The following is a 16764-nucleotide window of genomic DNA, read 5'->3' on the forward strand; positions in this document are numbered from 1 at the left end:
GGACAGAGGGCATCCCTGCCTTGTCCCTCTATGGAGCCGAAAATATGCAGATCCCCGTCCATTCGTGACCACGCTCGCCACTGGGGCCCTATACAACAGCTGCACCCATCTAACATACCCCTCTCCAAAACCAAATCTCCTCAACACCTCCCACAAATAAAACCACTCCACTCTATCAAATGCTTTCTCGGCATCCATCGCCACTACTATCTCCGTTTCTCCCTCTGGTGGGGCCATCATCATTACCCCTAACAACCTCCGTATATTCGTGTTCAGCTGTCTCCCCTTCACAAACCCAGTTTGGTCCTCGTGGACCACCCCCGGGACACATTCCTCTATTCTCATTGCCATTACCTTGGCCAGGACCTTGGCATCTACATTCAGGAGGGAAATAGGTCTATAGGACCCGCATTGTAGCGGGTCCTTTTCCTTCTTTAAGAGAAGCGATATCGTTGCTTCAGACATAGTCGGGGGCAGTTGTCCCCTTTCCTTTGCCTCATTAAAGGTCCTCGTCAGTACCGGGACGAGCAATATTTTCCACATATTTTCTATAGAATTCGACTGGGAATCCATCCGGTCCCGGGGCCTTTCCCGCCTGCATGCTCCTAATTCCTTTCACCACTTCTTCTACCTCGATCTGTGCTCCCAGTCCCACCCTTTCCTGCTCTTCCACCTTGGGAAATTCCAGCCGATCCAAGAAGCCCATCATTCTCTCCCTCCCATCCGGGGGTTGAGCTTCATATAATTTTTTATAAAATGTCTTGAACACTCCATTCACTCTCTCCGCTCCCCGCTCCATCTCTCCTTCCTCATCCCTCACTCCCCCTATTTCCCTCGCTGCTCCCCTTTTCCTCAATTGGTGTGCCAGCAACCTGCTCGCCTTCTCCCCATATTCGTACTGTACACGCTGTGCCTTCCTCCATTGTGCCTCTGCAGTGCCTGTAGTCAGCAAGTCAAATTCTACATGTAGCCTTTGCCTTTCCCTGTACAGTCCCTCCTCCGGTGCTTCCGCATATTGTCTGTCCACCCTCAAAAGTTCTTGCAGCAACCGCTCCCGTTCCTTGCTCTCCTGCTTCCCTTTATGTGCCCTTATTGATATCAGCTCCCCTCTAACCACCGCCTTCAACGCCTCCCAGACCACTCCCACCTGGACCCCCCCATTATCATTGAGTTCCAAGTACTTTTCAATGCACCCCCTCACCCTTAGACACACCCCCTCATCTGCCATTAGTCCCATGTCCATTCTCCAGGGTGGGCACCCTCCTGTTTCCTCCCCTATCTCCAAGTCCACCCAGTGTGGAGCGTGATCCGAAATGGCTATAGCCGTATACTCCGTTCCCCTCACCTTCGGGATCAATGCCCTACCCAGCACAAAAAAGTCTATTCGCGAGTAGACTTTATGGACATAGGAGAAAAATGAGAACTCCTTACTCCTAGGTCTGCTAAATCTCCACGGGTCTACACCTCCCATCTGCTCCATAAAATCTTTAAGTACCTTGGCTGCTGCCGGCCTCCTTCCAGTCCTGGACTTCGACCTATCCAGCCCTGGTTCCAACACCGTATTAAAATCTCCCCCCATTATCAGCTTTCCCATCTCTAGGTCCGGAATGCGTCCTAGCATCCGCCTCATAAAATTGGCATCATCCCAGTTCGGGGCATATACGTTTACCAAAACCACCGTCTCCCCCTGTAGTTTGCCACTCACCATCACGTATCTGCCCCCGTTATCCGCCACAATAGTCTTTGCCTCGAACATTACCCGCTTCCCCACTAATATAGCCACACCCCTGTTTTTCGCATCTAGCCCCGAATGGAACACCTGCCCCACCCATCCTTTGCGTAGCCTAACCTGGTCTATCAGTTTCAGGTGCGTTTCCTGTAACATAACCACATCTGCCTTAAGTTTCTTAAGGTGTGCGAGTACCCGTGCCCTCTTCATCGGCCCGTTCAGCCCTCTCACGTTCCACGTGATCAGCCGAGTTGGGGGGCTTCCTACCACCCCCCCTTGTCGATTAGCCATCACCTTTTTCCAGCTCCTCACCCGGTTCCCACGCAGCTGTATCTCCCCCAGGCGGTGCCCCCCCGCCCATCCTCTCCCATACCAGCTCCCCCCCTCCCCAGCAGCAGCAACCCAGTAATTCCCCCCTCCCACCCCCCCCGCTAGATCCCCCGCTAGCGTAATTACTCCCCCCATGTTGCTCCCAGAAGTCAGCAAACTCTGGCTGACCTCGGCTTCCCCCCGTGACCTCGGCTCGCACCGCGTGACGCCCCCTCCTTCCTGCTTCTCTATTCCCGCCATGATTATCATAGCGCGGGAACCAAGCCCGCGCTTCTCCCTTGGCCCCGCCCCCAATGGCCAACGCCCCATCTCCTCCACCTCCCCTCCTCCCCCCATCACCACCTGTGGGAGAGAGAAAAGTTACCACATCGCAGGATTAGTACATAAAACCCCTCTTTGCCCCCCACATTCGCCCCACCACTTTGTTCGAACGTTCTTTTTAATAACCCGCTCATTCCAGTTTTTCTTCCACAATAAAAGTCCACGCTTCATCCGCCGTCTCAAAGTAGTGGTGCCTCCCTCGATATGTGACCCACAGTCTTGCCGGTTGCAGCATTCCAAATTTTATCTTCTTTTTATGAAGCATCGTCTTGGCCCGATTAAAGCTCGCCCTCCTTCTCGCCACCTCCGCACTCCAGTCTTGATAAATGTGGATCACCGCGTTCTCCCATTTACTGCTCCGAGTTTTCTTCGCCCATCTAAGGACCATTTCTCTATCCTTAAAACGGAGGAATCTCACCACTATGGCTCTGGGGATTTCTCCTGCTCTCGGTCCTCGCACCATCACTCGGTATGCTCCCTCCACCTCCAACGGACCCGCCGGGGCCTCCGCTCCCATTAACGAGTGCAGCATCGTGCTCACATATGCCCCGACGTCCGCTCCCTCCACACCTTCAGGAAGACCAAGAATCCTCAGGTTGTTCCTCCTTGCGTTGTTTTCCAGTGCCTCCAACCTTTCCACACATCGTTTCTGATGTGCCTCCTGCGTCTCCGTCTTCACCACCAGGCCCTGTATGTCGTCCTCATTCTCGGCTGCCTTTGCCTTCACGACCCGAAGCTCCCGCTCCTGGGTCTTTTGTTCCTCCTTTAGCCCTTCGATCGCCTGTAGTATCGGGGCCAACAGCTCTTTCTTCATTTCCTTTTTGATCTCTTCCACACAGCATTTCAAGAACTCTTGTTGTTCAGGGCCCCATGTTAAACTGCCACCTTCCGACGCCATCTTGGTGTTTGCTTGCCTTCCTTGCCGCTGTTCTAAAGGATCCACTGCAATCTGGCCACTTTCTCCTCCTTTTTCCATCCGTATCCAGGGGGGATTCCCTTCTGGTTTACCGCACAGTGTTTTTAGCCGTCAAAATTGCCGTTGGGGCTCCTATCAAGAGCCCAAAAGTCCGTTTCACAGGGAGCTGCCGAAACGTGCGACTCAGCTGGTCATCGCCGCACCCGGAAGTCCGTCACCACTGTTTGTATATAGTACACATATGAGATGTAATACGGTAAGGCTCCTGTACTACAGGTACGGGGGTAGATCCCTGCCTGCTGGCTCTGCCCAGTAGGCAGAGTATAAATGTGTGTGCTCACTGAGCTGCAGCCATTTCGGCAGCAACTGTAGGAGGCAACACATCTCTGCGTAATAAAGCCTTGATTATTCTCTACTCTCGTCTCGTCGTAATTGATAGTGCATCAAGGATCGAGGGTGACAGTGACACTGGAGCACCACAGCAATGGGTGTAGGGAAGGGGCATCGATCAAGTGGATCTCCCAGCTTCAGTTTCATTGAAATGGTCCATCTTGCAGCTTCAAGACTGTTCCTGGAGATCCATATTCATTCTTCAAGAGGTCCATCTTCTTTCTTCAACAGTGGATCCAATGATGTTGGGTGCCTTTTCAATATGGCACCTAGAAATGACGGCGAGATGCGCGCAATAAAGCCTGTCCCGCCACAGAATAGTGCTAAACCCCCAGATGCATAATTAATGATGTAAGAGCCACAAATTATAGTATGGTTTCCTGTCGATCTCCACAATGCGAAACACTCCCTGTTCCTGCCCCCGCCATGGGACTTTCACCTGTCGTGCTTTATCTCAGGGACCATTTCAGAAATTGTGACAGTCATTCAGTGATTCCAGATTCTCATTGCAACAGTGGAACTCATTGCTCCTGAAGTGTGCACCATTTAAATAAGTATTCTGCTGTTGGACAAGCCAGTTGTTTTCATTTCTTCCTAACCCCCCCTAAAAAAGTATGAACATTCCATGTCCTACAGAGAATCTTTTCATATACTGCAGCTTTCACTACATCAACTCAGAAGCTGCAAAGTCCAACCAGCCATAACAAGCCCTTTTGTTCTTAAAAGCTTTGCATAAGTTCATTGAATCAACTGCAGCAGTCACATTAAAATGTTGCATTATAAATCTGACCAAGCCAAGCCTTACCTTATCACCCTTAACACCAACACCTGGAGACCCACGAGGTCCCTTTGGTCCTTCATACCCACGATCACCCTGTAATACATTACAAAACATGAGAGTGATTGTGCTTTTCTTCAATGTTTATTCTTCATCATTACAAAATATCCTTGACATTTTGAAAAATATGAGATCACCAATTGATGCTTAAAAGGCGCAAAGACCACAAAACCATCACCCAGATAGCAGCAGCGTGTAAGAATCAGAGAAACTGGATTAGAAGTGATATTATGTCCTGTGGTGGCCCCAGAAACATACAAACTGAGCAGCTGTGCCGTGCCTGAGGCTTAAAAGATTCCATGCAGTTCAAACTGAGTATTGTTTTGTTTTGTTCAAGAGTGAAGACAGAAGACTGGCATGTTGTCAGAGAGTCTCACAGAGAGACCTAGGGTAGCTACTGTAAATTTAGCATTCATCAGTTCATCAGACTGTATTCAGAGGACTGTTGTTTACATAACTCTGGGCAATTTTGCATTGATAGAACATTACTAACAAGCACATTTCTCCTGCCGCTAATGAAACCCCATCAGCATTAAGGAGGTGAACTCTGTGCTTCCAGTTGGGGTACATTCTTCCAACCCATGGGTCCAGGGAGTCTTTCAGTCTGACTGTTCAATTTCATTCTGGTCCTTGTCATGATATGCAAACATGCAACCAATGAACACTCAGAATAGGACACAACCAATGGGCAGTCAGGACACACAAAGGTGGCATCACCACAAGGGGGCATGACATAAACACTATAAAAGGGATGAGGCACTCACACCCTGCCTCTTTCCACCGACAGACATCTAGAGAGTTAGACAGGGTTGATCAGCAGCATCACGCCCCAGCACGTGGCTTAGAGCAAGCTGGTACAGTTAGGCTGAGTTACTACAGTTAGATTAGCAGAGAGTCAAACTCATTTGAGAACTGTGTTAATAGTTCAATAAACACGTTGAACTCATTTCAGAGTCTGGAGCATCCTTTAGTTAAGACTGCATCAAGTATCGGTTTCCGAAGCAGCATAACACATGATACCAGGAGTGACTGTTCAATCTATTTAGTTCAACTCAGCAAGATCCGTGACAACCAACTACTGAATGCAGGCACAATGGACAACATTCAGGCTCCTCGTCAGCTCAGGACCACTGGCAATCTTAGTGTCAACTGGCGATCATTCAAGCAGAAATTTCAACTATACGTGGAAACATCCGACCTCAATGGCGTGACCGATGATCGGAAGATAGCTCTTCTACTAACCACTGCGGGTGACCATGCGATAGAGATCTTCAACTACTTTCACTTTTCTGAAGGGCAGGACAAAACGAAGTACGAAACCATCCTGGACAAATTCGACAGCCACTGCGAGGTGGACACCAACAAAATCTTCGAGCGCTACATCTTCAAGCAGCGATTGCAAGGTAAAGATGAATCCTTCAACTCCTATCTAACTAACCTTAGACTGCTAGCGCGATCCTGCAGCTTCGGTGATATCACTGACTCCATGATCAGAGACAAATCGTTTTTGGAGTCCACTCTGATCCTCTACAAGAGCAATTGTTGAAAATCAAGCACATGACCCTGCCAGTCGTGATTGAAACGTGTACTGTGCATGAGCACTCTAAAAATCGCTATTCACAGTACAAAACGGCAGAAAGTGAAAAACAAGCCTCCCACGAGGTGGAGGGTGTTCAGGTCATCTCCCGGATGCAGCGCCTCCACATTGACGAAAGCGGCCATTTCGCGCGCCATTCCCGGGGCCCGACGCATGCGCAATGCGATCGGGAACACGAAGTGGCCGAAAACCGCACTGAGCAGGTGCAGACGTCCGAGAACCGCACCGCGCATGCGCAACGACGCACTGAGCGTCATGACGTGTGCGAACTGCGGCACCGCCCATTAAAAAAAAAAAACTGCCCTGCAAGAGGCAAACGCTGTTTAAATTGTCAGAAACCAAACCACTATTCAGCCCTGTGCAGATCTGCACCACCAGTCAGGAGCCAGTGCTCCCAATTTTGACAGCGGTGCAGCAGAAGTGTGCAACACCGAATGCATGACTCTGATCCAGGCAGTGCGACGGATCCAGATGATGAATACCTGGACAACACTTACCGAGTGGGCATTATTACGAAGTGCGAATACGCCACACCGGACACATCGCGAGTCCAATCAATCCTGGCCGTGGATTCAGAGGATGAATGGCATGCAGTGATGAAGGTCAACCACTGCCCCATCCAGTTCAAACTGAACACAGGTGCCTCCACCAACCTGAATTCACAGGTGGACTTCAAGAGAATCAAGAAGCCCCCCCACAATCCTTCCAGCTGCCTGCAAACTCCTGGACTACAATGGAAACGCAATCAAGGCACTGGGGTCCTGCCATCTGCAGGTGTCCAGCCGACACACTCAAGCAAGCTTACGCTTCGAGATTGTTTAACCAGACACGGCGTCCCTGCTAGGTGTGCACGCCTGCAAGCAACTGAACCTCATCCAAAGGGTCTACACCACCATGCCGTCCCATTCGGATCGTCAGGCCAGCATCGACGACATCCTAACCCAGTACCCAGATATATTTAGCGGGATGGGCACGCTGCTGTATGAGTACAAGATTCTACTGTGGCCTGATGCCAAGCCAGTGGTCCACGCACCACGACGAGTCCCTGCTCCACTGAGAGAGCGCCTGTTGGCAGAGCTCACGAGTCTACAACAAAAAGGCATCATCTCCAAGGTCACTGAACCAGCCGACTGGGTCAGCTCGATGGTGTGCGTAAAGAAGCCTTCGGGGGACCTACGCACCTGCATTGACCCCAAGGATCTAAACAAAAACATTATGCAGGAACATTACCCCATCCCGAAGAGGGAAGAAATCACGAGTGAGATGGCACACGCGAGCTCCTTTACAAAATTGGACGCATCCCAAGGATTTTGGCAAATCCAACTTGAAGAATCCTGCAGAAGGCTCTGCACCTTCAACACGCCTTTGGCAGATTCTGCTACAACCGAATGCCATTTGGCATCATCTCGGCATCAGAGATTTTCCATCGCATCATGGAACAGATGATGGAGGGAATAGAAGGGGTTCGTGTCTACATTGACGATATCATAATCCGGTCCACAACCCCAGAGGAACATGTGTTGCGATTCAAGAAAGTATTCCGACGCATACATGATAATGGCCTCAAGCTAAACAGGTCCAAGTGCTGTTTTGGGACATCCACGCGGAAGTTCCTGGGCGATCAGATTTCGCAACATGGTGTGCGCCCGGACACAGACAAAATTAAAGCCATCAAGGCAATGAAAGTCCCCGAGGACAAGAAGGCAGTACTGCGCTTCCTGGGAATGGTCAATTTCCTTGGCAAGTTCATCCCGAATTTGGCCACACACAGCACGGCCCTACGCAACCTGGTGAAAAAATCAACCGCCTTTGAGTGGAAGGCGGAGCACCGAACAGTGTGGCTGGAGCTGAAAGCCAAGCTCACCACTGCACCCGTCCTTGCATTCTTTGACCCAGACCGAGAGACCAAGATATCCACAGAGGCGAGTCAGGATTTCATTGGGGCGGTGTTGCTTCAAAGAGACAAGTCATCCTGGTACAGGTAGCATACGCGTCATGGGAAATGACACCCACTGAGACCAGATATGCGCAGATTGAGAAGGAGTGTTTAGGTCTTCTCACCGGCATCCTCAAATTTCATGATTATGTCCACGGCTTGCCAACATTTACTGTTGAGACGGATTATAGGCCTCTGGTCCACATCATCCAAAAGGACCTGAACGACATGACGCCTCGTTTGCAGAGAATTCTGCTCAAACTCCAGAGGCATGATTTCAATTTGGGGTACACACCTGGCAAGGAGCTCATCATCGCCGATGCATTGTCCCACTCTGTCAACTCACCCAGTGAACCACTGGACATCATCCAGCACATTGATTTGCAGGTACAACGGTGTGCAAGCACTCTCCCGGCAACAGATGAGAAGATAGTTCTCACCCGAGAAGAGACGGCCAAAGGCCCCCTGTTGCAATGAGTCATCCACAACCTGAGCAATGGCCGGCAGAAAGGGCAATGTCCTCAATTCTACAACGTCAAGGATGACCTGACGCTGATCGATGGCATCCTGTTCAAGCTGGACAGGATAGTCATCCCACTACATCCTCAGAGCATGGTGCTGCGGCAGATTCATGAGGGACACCTGGGCATAGGAAAGTGCAGACGCAGGGCCCGGCAAGCTGTCTACTGGCCCGGCATCAACCAGGACATCACGGACATCGTCCTGAACTGCGAAACCTGTCAGAGGTTCCAACCAGCGCAGAGCAAGGAGACGCTCCAACCACATGACCAAGAGACCTCTCCGTGGTCCAAGGTTGGTATTGACCTATTCCACGCGAATGGTCGCGACGATATCTTAATCATCGATTACTTTTCAAACTATCCTGAGGTGCTGAAGCTGCCAGACTTCACCTCACGGATCGTCATCAAAGGGTGTAAAGAGACATTCTCACGGCATGGCATACCGAACACCATCATGAGCGACAATGGCCCGTGCTTCCACAGTCGAGAATGGTCCACGTTTGCCAAGAGCTACAATTTCAGGCTTGTCAACTCCAGTCCGCACTATCCGCAGTCCAATGGCAAAGTCGAAAAAGGAGTGCACATCGTTAAGCAGCTCATCCGCAAGGCCTCGGACTCTGCTTCCGACATACACCTTGCACTACTTGCGTACCGAGCGACTCCCTTGTCCACTGGCATGTCGCCAGCTAAACTGCTGATGAACAGGGACCTGTGGACGACGCTTCCAGCCATACACCTGCCCAACCTTGATCACCTCCCGGTGCTGCAGAAGGTGCAGCAGCTTCGCGACAGCCAGAAGCAGAGCTATGAAGCACATGCCACTGATCTGGATGTGCTACCCCGGCAGACATGTACAGGGTCAAGATACCGGATGGTGGGTGGTCTGCTCCGGCTGTCGTTGTTCGACAGGCTGCACCCAGATCCTATGTCATACGTATGGCTGATGGCTCCATTGTGCGAAGGCATCATAGAATTTACAGTGCAGAAGGAGGCCATTTGGCCCATCGACTCTGCACGGATCTTGGAAAGAGCACCCTACCCAAGGTCCACACCTCCACCCTATCCCCATAACCCAGTAACCCCACCCACTAGGGGCAATTTTGGACACTAAGGGCAATTTAGCATGGCCAATCCACCTAACCTGCACACCTTTGGACTGAATCGAAGGGCACTGCGAAACATTGCTTGCCCACGACCACTTTCCCCTCCATCATTCCATTTCCACATGTCGAATTGCCACCTCCAGACACCTCGAACCGCGAGGCAACCAGTCGTGCCTCCCACTCGCCTGTCAAGACACCGTCATCCCGTCCACCACCTCTCCGGTGGTCGACGAGGATCAGGTGCAAGCCTCAGAAACTGGACTTATGAGCATTTGTTTTGTTTGTTCTGTTCTGTATTCCTCAGTCAGTCACATTAGACAGACACATTCACTTGTATATACATCTACAAAAAAAGAGGGGGAGATGTCATGATATGCAAACATGCAACCAATGAATACTCAGAATAGGACACAACCAATGGGCAGTCAGGACACTCAGAGGTGGCATCATCACAAGGGGGCATGACATAAACACTATAACAAGGATGAGGCACTCGCATCCTGCCTCTTTCCACGGACAGACATCTAGAGAGTTAGACAGGGTTAATCAGCAGCATCACACTCCAGCACGGGCTTAGAGCAAGCTGGTACAGTTAGACTGAGTTACTACAGTTAGGTTAGCAGAGTCGAACTCATTTGGGAACTGTGTTAATAGTTCAATAAACACGTGGAACTCATTTCAGAGTCTCGAGCATCCTTTAGTTAAGTCTGCATCAAGTAGCAGCCTGTGTTATCCAAAGCAGCATAACACAACAGTCCTGAAAACCCTGCTGGCTAAAGATGAACCCAGGAAAGAAATAACTGCTTGTCAACTCTCTCACCCTCAGGACCACAGGCCAGTGTCACAAACGTTCAGTGACCCGACCAGGGCAGGCAAGATGATACATTGACCACTTTTCCATTTCTTTCTCAGACAACAACACGTTCTTCTTTTAATGGGAACAGTTATACAACTAACCATTTACAATTTACTCTAAATAAGGGGAACACAGTCAGGAGGCCTTACAGCAGATTGTCATTTCCCCTCACTACAATTACTTACCTGCATAAGCCTAAAACCTGTTCCTTCACTTTAACAGTGTGAGATTACCACATCTTTTATTTCAGTTCTTGTAAGCCCTTTGAGACAAACCAAAGTGGGTGCATATTCAAGCTGGAACGTCACAGGGCAGCACTGTGGCACAGTGGTTAGCACTGCAGTCTCACGGCACCGAGGTCCCAGGTTAGATCCCGGCTCTGGGTTACTGTCCGTGTGGAGTTTGCACATTCTCCCAGTGTTTGCGTGGGTTTTGCCCCCACAACCCAAAGATGTGCAGGGTAGGTGGATTGGCCATGCTAAATTGTCCCTTAATTGGGAAAAAAAAGGAATTGGATACTCTAAACTTATAAACAAAAAAAATAAAAAATTCAAGCTGGAACATCCAATGCTCCATGAGGAACAGGTCATAAATTCATTGGGAGGCCCTGTGCCCTTTCCAGGGAGATGGCATGGTCCAAAGCATAGGCCCAGCACTAGGCCATTGACTCAAATGCCTGCAATTACACGGACAGCTCAGGATGATCTACACAGCTACAATCTTACGCTTTCCTTCTCTAAATCCTTAATGTCATGGGTGTAATGTTCAACCATCCTTAGTTTGTACTGTTGTTTGTTGCAGATCTACCACAGTAACAGGCGGTAGGGTGGGGAATACAGGAGGAGAAAGAGGATGACAATGATGAGAAACACTTCCGGGTGCGGCTATGCAGAGCTAGGTCGCATATTCGGTAGCTCCTGCTTGGAACGGACTTTTGGGCTCTTTTACAGGGCCCCCACGGCATTTGTTTGACATTTCCTGGTGTGGGAAGAAGGCTGCAATATTCCCCCGACAGTGTCCCCCAGGAAGGGTATGTCTCTGGGTTGCCAGACACGGCAGAAACAGTAAAAGATTTGGCTGCAACTGCAGGATAAACAGGGCCTCTTCCAGCATGCAGGCGGGGGAAGGGCAAGCTTAAAGCTGCAAGCTGACCTGAGGGCCTGTATCAAAGGTGAATTCTAGCAGCAGAGGGAACAACTGTGAAAAGATCTCATCAAGGCCTCTGAAGGGACTTCCGGTTGCGGTGATGCCTAGCTAGCCGCACGCTTCGGCGGCTCCAGCTCCGACGGACCTTCGGGCTCTTTTAAGAGCCCCAACAGGGAATTTTTCGACGACGCAACCCGGTGTGGGGTGTGTGAGAAGGGAGTCCCCCCCAAACGAAGGAGGAAAAAACCGGCGGCGGCGGCTGCAGCGCGAGGAATCGTCGACCAAAGGGTCAGAAAGAGAGAAGTACAAGATGGCGGCGGAGAAAGCGCAGGCGACATGGGGGCCTGAGCAGGATGAAATTGTGAGACGGTGCGTGGAGCTGCTGAAGAGGGAGGTGCTGACACCGATGCTACAGGCAATTGAGGGGCTCAAGGAGACACTAAAGACCCAGGAGACAGAGCTCCGCGTGGTGGAGCAGAAGGTGACAGATGTTGAGGACGAGATCCTGGGCCTGGCGGTTAAGACACAGACGCACGAGGCACTTCATAAAAAGTGTACTGAAAGGATCGAGGCCCTAGAAAACGGAGCGCAAAGGAAGAACCTTCGGATACTGGGTCTCCCTGAGGGTGTGGAAGGAGTGGACTGTGGAGCGTACGCAAGTACGATGCTGAGCTCACTGATGGGTGCTGAGGCCCCTATGGGCCCCTTGGAGGTGGAGTGGGCAAATCGGATTCCGGCGAGAAGACCAAAAGCAGGAGAACCACCCAGGGCGATAATCGTGCGATTTTACCGCCTTAAGGATAGAGAAGAGGTCCTGAGATGGGCTAAAAATGTAGCAGATGGGAGAATGCAGTGGTACGGGTATACCAGGATTGGCGTGCGGAGGTGGCGAGAAGGAGGGCGAGCTTCAACCGAGCCAAAGAGGTGTTGCATAAAAGGAAGGTGAAGTTCGGGATGCTGCAGCCGGCAAGACTATGGGTCACGTATCAGGAGAGACACCATTATTTTGAGACGGCGGAGGAAGCATGGACCTTCATCAAAGAAGAGAAATTGGATCGGAACTGAGGGACTGATGCTGCAGGAAATATTATTGTTAATGTTCTGGTTGAAGTTAATTGAGAAGTAAATTGGGAAGGGGGAGACATTGGGGAAATGTGGGCGCCGGTGAGGGGGGAAAGACGGGACATAGTTGGAGAATGGGGAAGGGGAGGGGGAGGGGAAAGGGAGCTGCGCCATAAGAGGCGGGTCAGGTAAAGGGATGTTCCCGCGCCAGAAAGAATAAGGCGGGAAGACAGGCGCAAGGCGGATGGGAGTTCCCCACACGGGGGGGGGTCGAGGAGTGAGCAGGAGAAGCCGGGGTCAGTTGAAGTCAGCTGACTTACGGAAGTAATATGGGGGGAGCAATCATGCTAGAAAGAGATCTAGCGGGGGGGGGGGGGACGGACACAACTGGGTTGCTGCTGCGGAAATCCAAAAGGAAATGGCTAAAGAGTGGGTGGGCGGGGATGGTGTGCGACGCTGGGGGAGCGAGCGGAAGCGCGGAGGCGGGATATGGGACTGGCCTAGAGAAGGTAATGGCTAGTCGACACGGGAGGGGGGCAGGTAGCCCCCTAGTGAGGCTGATCACGTGGAACGTGAGAGGCCTGAACGGACCGATAAAAAGGGCCCGAGTGCTCGCGCATTTGAAAGGACTAAGGGCAGACGTGGTTATGAAAGCAAAGAACATCGTAGCAGATAGCGGAGGTAGATATGTAATGGTGAGTGGCAGGCTGGAGGGAATGGAGGTCGTGTTGGTTAATGTGTATGCCCCAAACTGGGATGATGCGGGATTTATGAGACGGATGCTGGGGCGTATACCGGACCTGGAGGTAGGAAACTTGATTTTAGGAGGGGACTTTAATACGGTGCTGGACCCGGGGCTAGATAGATCCAGCTCAAGGACCGGAAGAAGGCCGGCAGCGGCCAAGGTACTTAAGGGGTTTATGGACCAAATGGGGGGAGTGGATCCATGGCGATTTCTTAGACCTAGAGCTAGGGAGTTTTCCTTCTTCTCCCATGTCCATAAAGTGTACTCCCGGATAGATTTTTTTGTTTTGGGAAGGTCGTTGATCTCTAGGGTGGAAGAAGCTGAGTACTCAGCCATAGCGGTTTCGGATCATGCCCCACATTGGGTGGACCTGGAATTAGGAGAGGAAAGGGAGCAGAGAACACTCTGGCGATTAGATGTGGGACTGATGGCGGATGAGGGAGTGTGTGCAAGAGTGCGGTGGTGTATTGAGAGATACCTGGAGGTCAATGACGACGGCGAGGTCCCTGTGGGAGTGGTATGGGAAGCACTAAAAGCGGTGGTCAGAGGAGAGCTGATCTCCATTGGGGCCCACAAAAGGAAAACAGAGGCCAAGGAAAGGGAAAGATTACTGGGGGAGATTTTAAGGGTGGATAGGGAATTTGCAGAGACCCCGGAGGAGGAATTGTACAGGGAGAGGAGACGACTCCAGACGGAATTTGACCTTCTGACCACCAGAAAGGCGGAGGTACTGTGGAGGAAGGCACAGGGGAGGAGGTATGAATACGGGGAAAAGGCTAGTCGCCTGTTGGCTCATCAATTGCGAAAGAGGGCAGCAGCGAGGGAGATAGGAGGAATTAGAGATGAAAGGGGAGACACGGTGCGAAGGGCAGGAAAGATAAATGAGGTGTTCAAGACCTCCTATGAGGAACTGTATAGGTCTCAACCCCCAGAGGGAGAGGAGGGGATGCGGCAGTTCCTGGACCAATTGAGGTTCCCGAAAGTGGAGGAGCGGGGGGTGGTAGGCCTGGGGGCACCGATTGGGGTGGACGAGGTTATTAAGGGACTGGGAAGCATGCAAGCAGGGAAGGCCCCGGGACCAGACGGGTTCCCGGTGGAATATTACAGAAAATATGTGGACTTGTTGGCCCCGTTGATGGTGAGGACGTTCAATGAGGCCAGGGAAGGGGGGACTCTACCCCCAACGATGTCGGAGGCGACGATATCGTTAATTTTGAAGAGGGATAAAGATCCGTTGCAGTGTGGGTCTTATAGACCCATTTCATTATTGAACGTGGACGCCAAATTGTTGGCAAAGGTACTGGCATCGAGGATAGAGGACTGTGTCCCGTGGTGGTACACGAAGACCAGACAGGGTTCGTAAAAGGGAGACAACTGAATGTTAACGTGCGACGACTATTAGGGGTGATAATGATGCCCCCAGTGGAGGGGGAGGCAGAGATAGTGGCGGCAATGGACGCAGAGAAGGCATGTGATAGGGTGGAGTGGGAGTATTTATGGGAAGTGTTAAGGAGGTTTGGGTTTGGGAACAGGTTTATTAGCTGGGTTAGACTTCTTTATGGGGCTCCAACGGCAAGCGTGGTCGACATAGATCGGAGTATTTCCGACTATATAGGGGAACAAGACAGGGATGCCCGCTGTCTCCATTGTTGTTCGCGTTGGCAATTGAACCTCTGGCCATGGCGTTGAGAGACTCCAGGAAATGGAGAGGGGTGATTAGAGGGGGAGAAGAACACCGAGTCTCGTTATACGCGGATGACCTATTGTTATACGTGTCGGACCCAGCGGGGGGGGGATGATAGAGGTTATGCGAATTTTGAGGGGGTTCGGGGATTTCTCGGGGTATAGGCTAAACATGGGGAAGAGTGAATTATTTGTGATACATCCAGGGGACCAGAGTAGAGAGATAAAAGGCTCGCCTCTAAGGAAAGTGGAAAGAAACTTCCGATACCTGGGGATTCAGATCGCTAGGAGCTGGGGAACCTTGCACAGACTTAATCTGACACGGTTGGTAGAACAAATGGAGGAGGACTTCAAGAGGTTGGACATGCAGCCTCTATCGCTGGCGGGCAGGGTGCAAGCAATTAAGATGATGGTCCTCCCGAGGTTCTTATTTGTATTTCAATGTCTCCCTATACTAATCACCAAGACCTTTTTTAATAAAATAGACAGGAGCATCACGAGCTTCGTGTGGGCAGGGAAAGTTCCGAGAGTAAGGAGGGGGTTCCTTCAGCGTAGTAGGAACAGAGGAGGATTGGCACTACCGAACTTGGGCGACTACACTTTGGGCCGCCAATGTGGCAATGATACGTAAATGGATGATGGAGGGTGAGGGAGCGCCGTGGAAAAGACTGGAGAGAAAGTCCTGTAAAGGGACGAGTTTAGAGGCGCTGGTGACGGCGCCGCTACCGATCTCACCTAAAAAGTTTACCACGAACCCGGTGGTGGCGGCAACATTGAATATCTGGGGACAGTGGAGGCGACAGAGAGGGGTGCGGGGAGCCCTGGTGGGGTCCCCAATCAGGAACAACCATAGGTTCGCCCCAGGAAGAATGGATGGAGGATTTCAGAGCTGGTACCAGTTGGGAATTAGGAGGGTGGGAGATTTATTTATAGATGGGACTTTTGCGAGCTTGGGAGCATTGGAGGAAAAGTATAAGTTGCCCCGGGGAAATTTCTTGAGATATATGCAGGTGAGGGCGTTTACTAGACAACAGGTGAGGGAATTTCCGTTGCTCCCGACACAGGGGATACAGGACAGGGTGCTTTCAGGGGTGTGGGTCGGAGAGGGCAAGGTGTCAGAGATTTACCGAGAGATGAGGGAAGAGGGGGAGGAGTCGGTGGGCGAACTAAAAGGAAAGTGGGAAGAAGAACTAGGGGAGGAGATAGAGGAGGGTATGTGGGCTGATGCCCTAAGCAGGGTAAATTCCTCTTCCTCATGCGCCAGGCTTAGCCTGATTCAATTTAAGGTGCTACATAGAGCACACATAACGGGAGCAAGATTGAGCAGGTTCTTTGGAGTGGAGGACAAATGTGGGAGGTGTGGCGGGAGCCCGGCAAACCACGCACATATGTTTTGGGCGTGCCCGGCACTGGAAGGGTATTGGAAGGGAGTGACGGGAGTGATTTCTCGGGTGGTGAAGGCCCGGGTCAAACCAGGCTGGGGGTTAGCTCTATTTGGAGTTGCGGAAGAGCCGGGAGTGCAGGAGGCGAAAGAGGCCGACGTTGTGGCCTTTGCGTCCCTAGTAGCCCGGCGCAGGATCCTACTCATGTG

General features: G+C 51.3%; 1 protein-coding gene across 1 annotated transcript in view; it reads right to left on the reverse strand.

Annotated features, from left to right (window-relative positions):
- Window positions 1-16764, reverse strand: part of col28a2a (collagen, type XXVIII, alpha 2a) — a 225029-nt gene that overhangs the window by 107686 nt on the left and 100579 nt on the right. The window contains exon 15 of the mRNA XM_072475914.1: window positions 4492-4560. Coding sequence (XP_072332015.1) covers window positions 4492-4560 — 69 coding nt within the window. The remainder of the gene's footprint in view (window positions 1-4491; window positions 4561-16764) is intronic.

This window comes from Scyliorhinus torazame, chromosome 2, assembly GCF_047496885.1.
Source record: "Scyliorhinus torazame isolate Kashiwa2021f chromosome 2, sScyTor2.1, whole genome shotgun sequence".
Classification (NCBI taxonomy): Eukaryota; Metazoa; Chordata; class Chondrichthyes; order Carcharhiniformes; family Scyliorhinidae; genus Scyliorhinus; species Scyliorhinus torazame.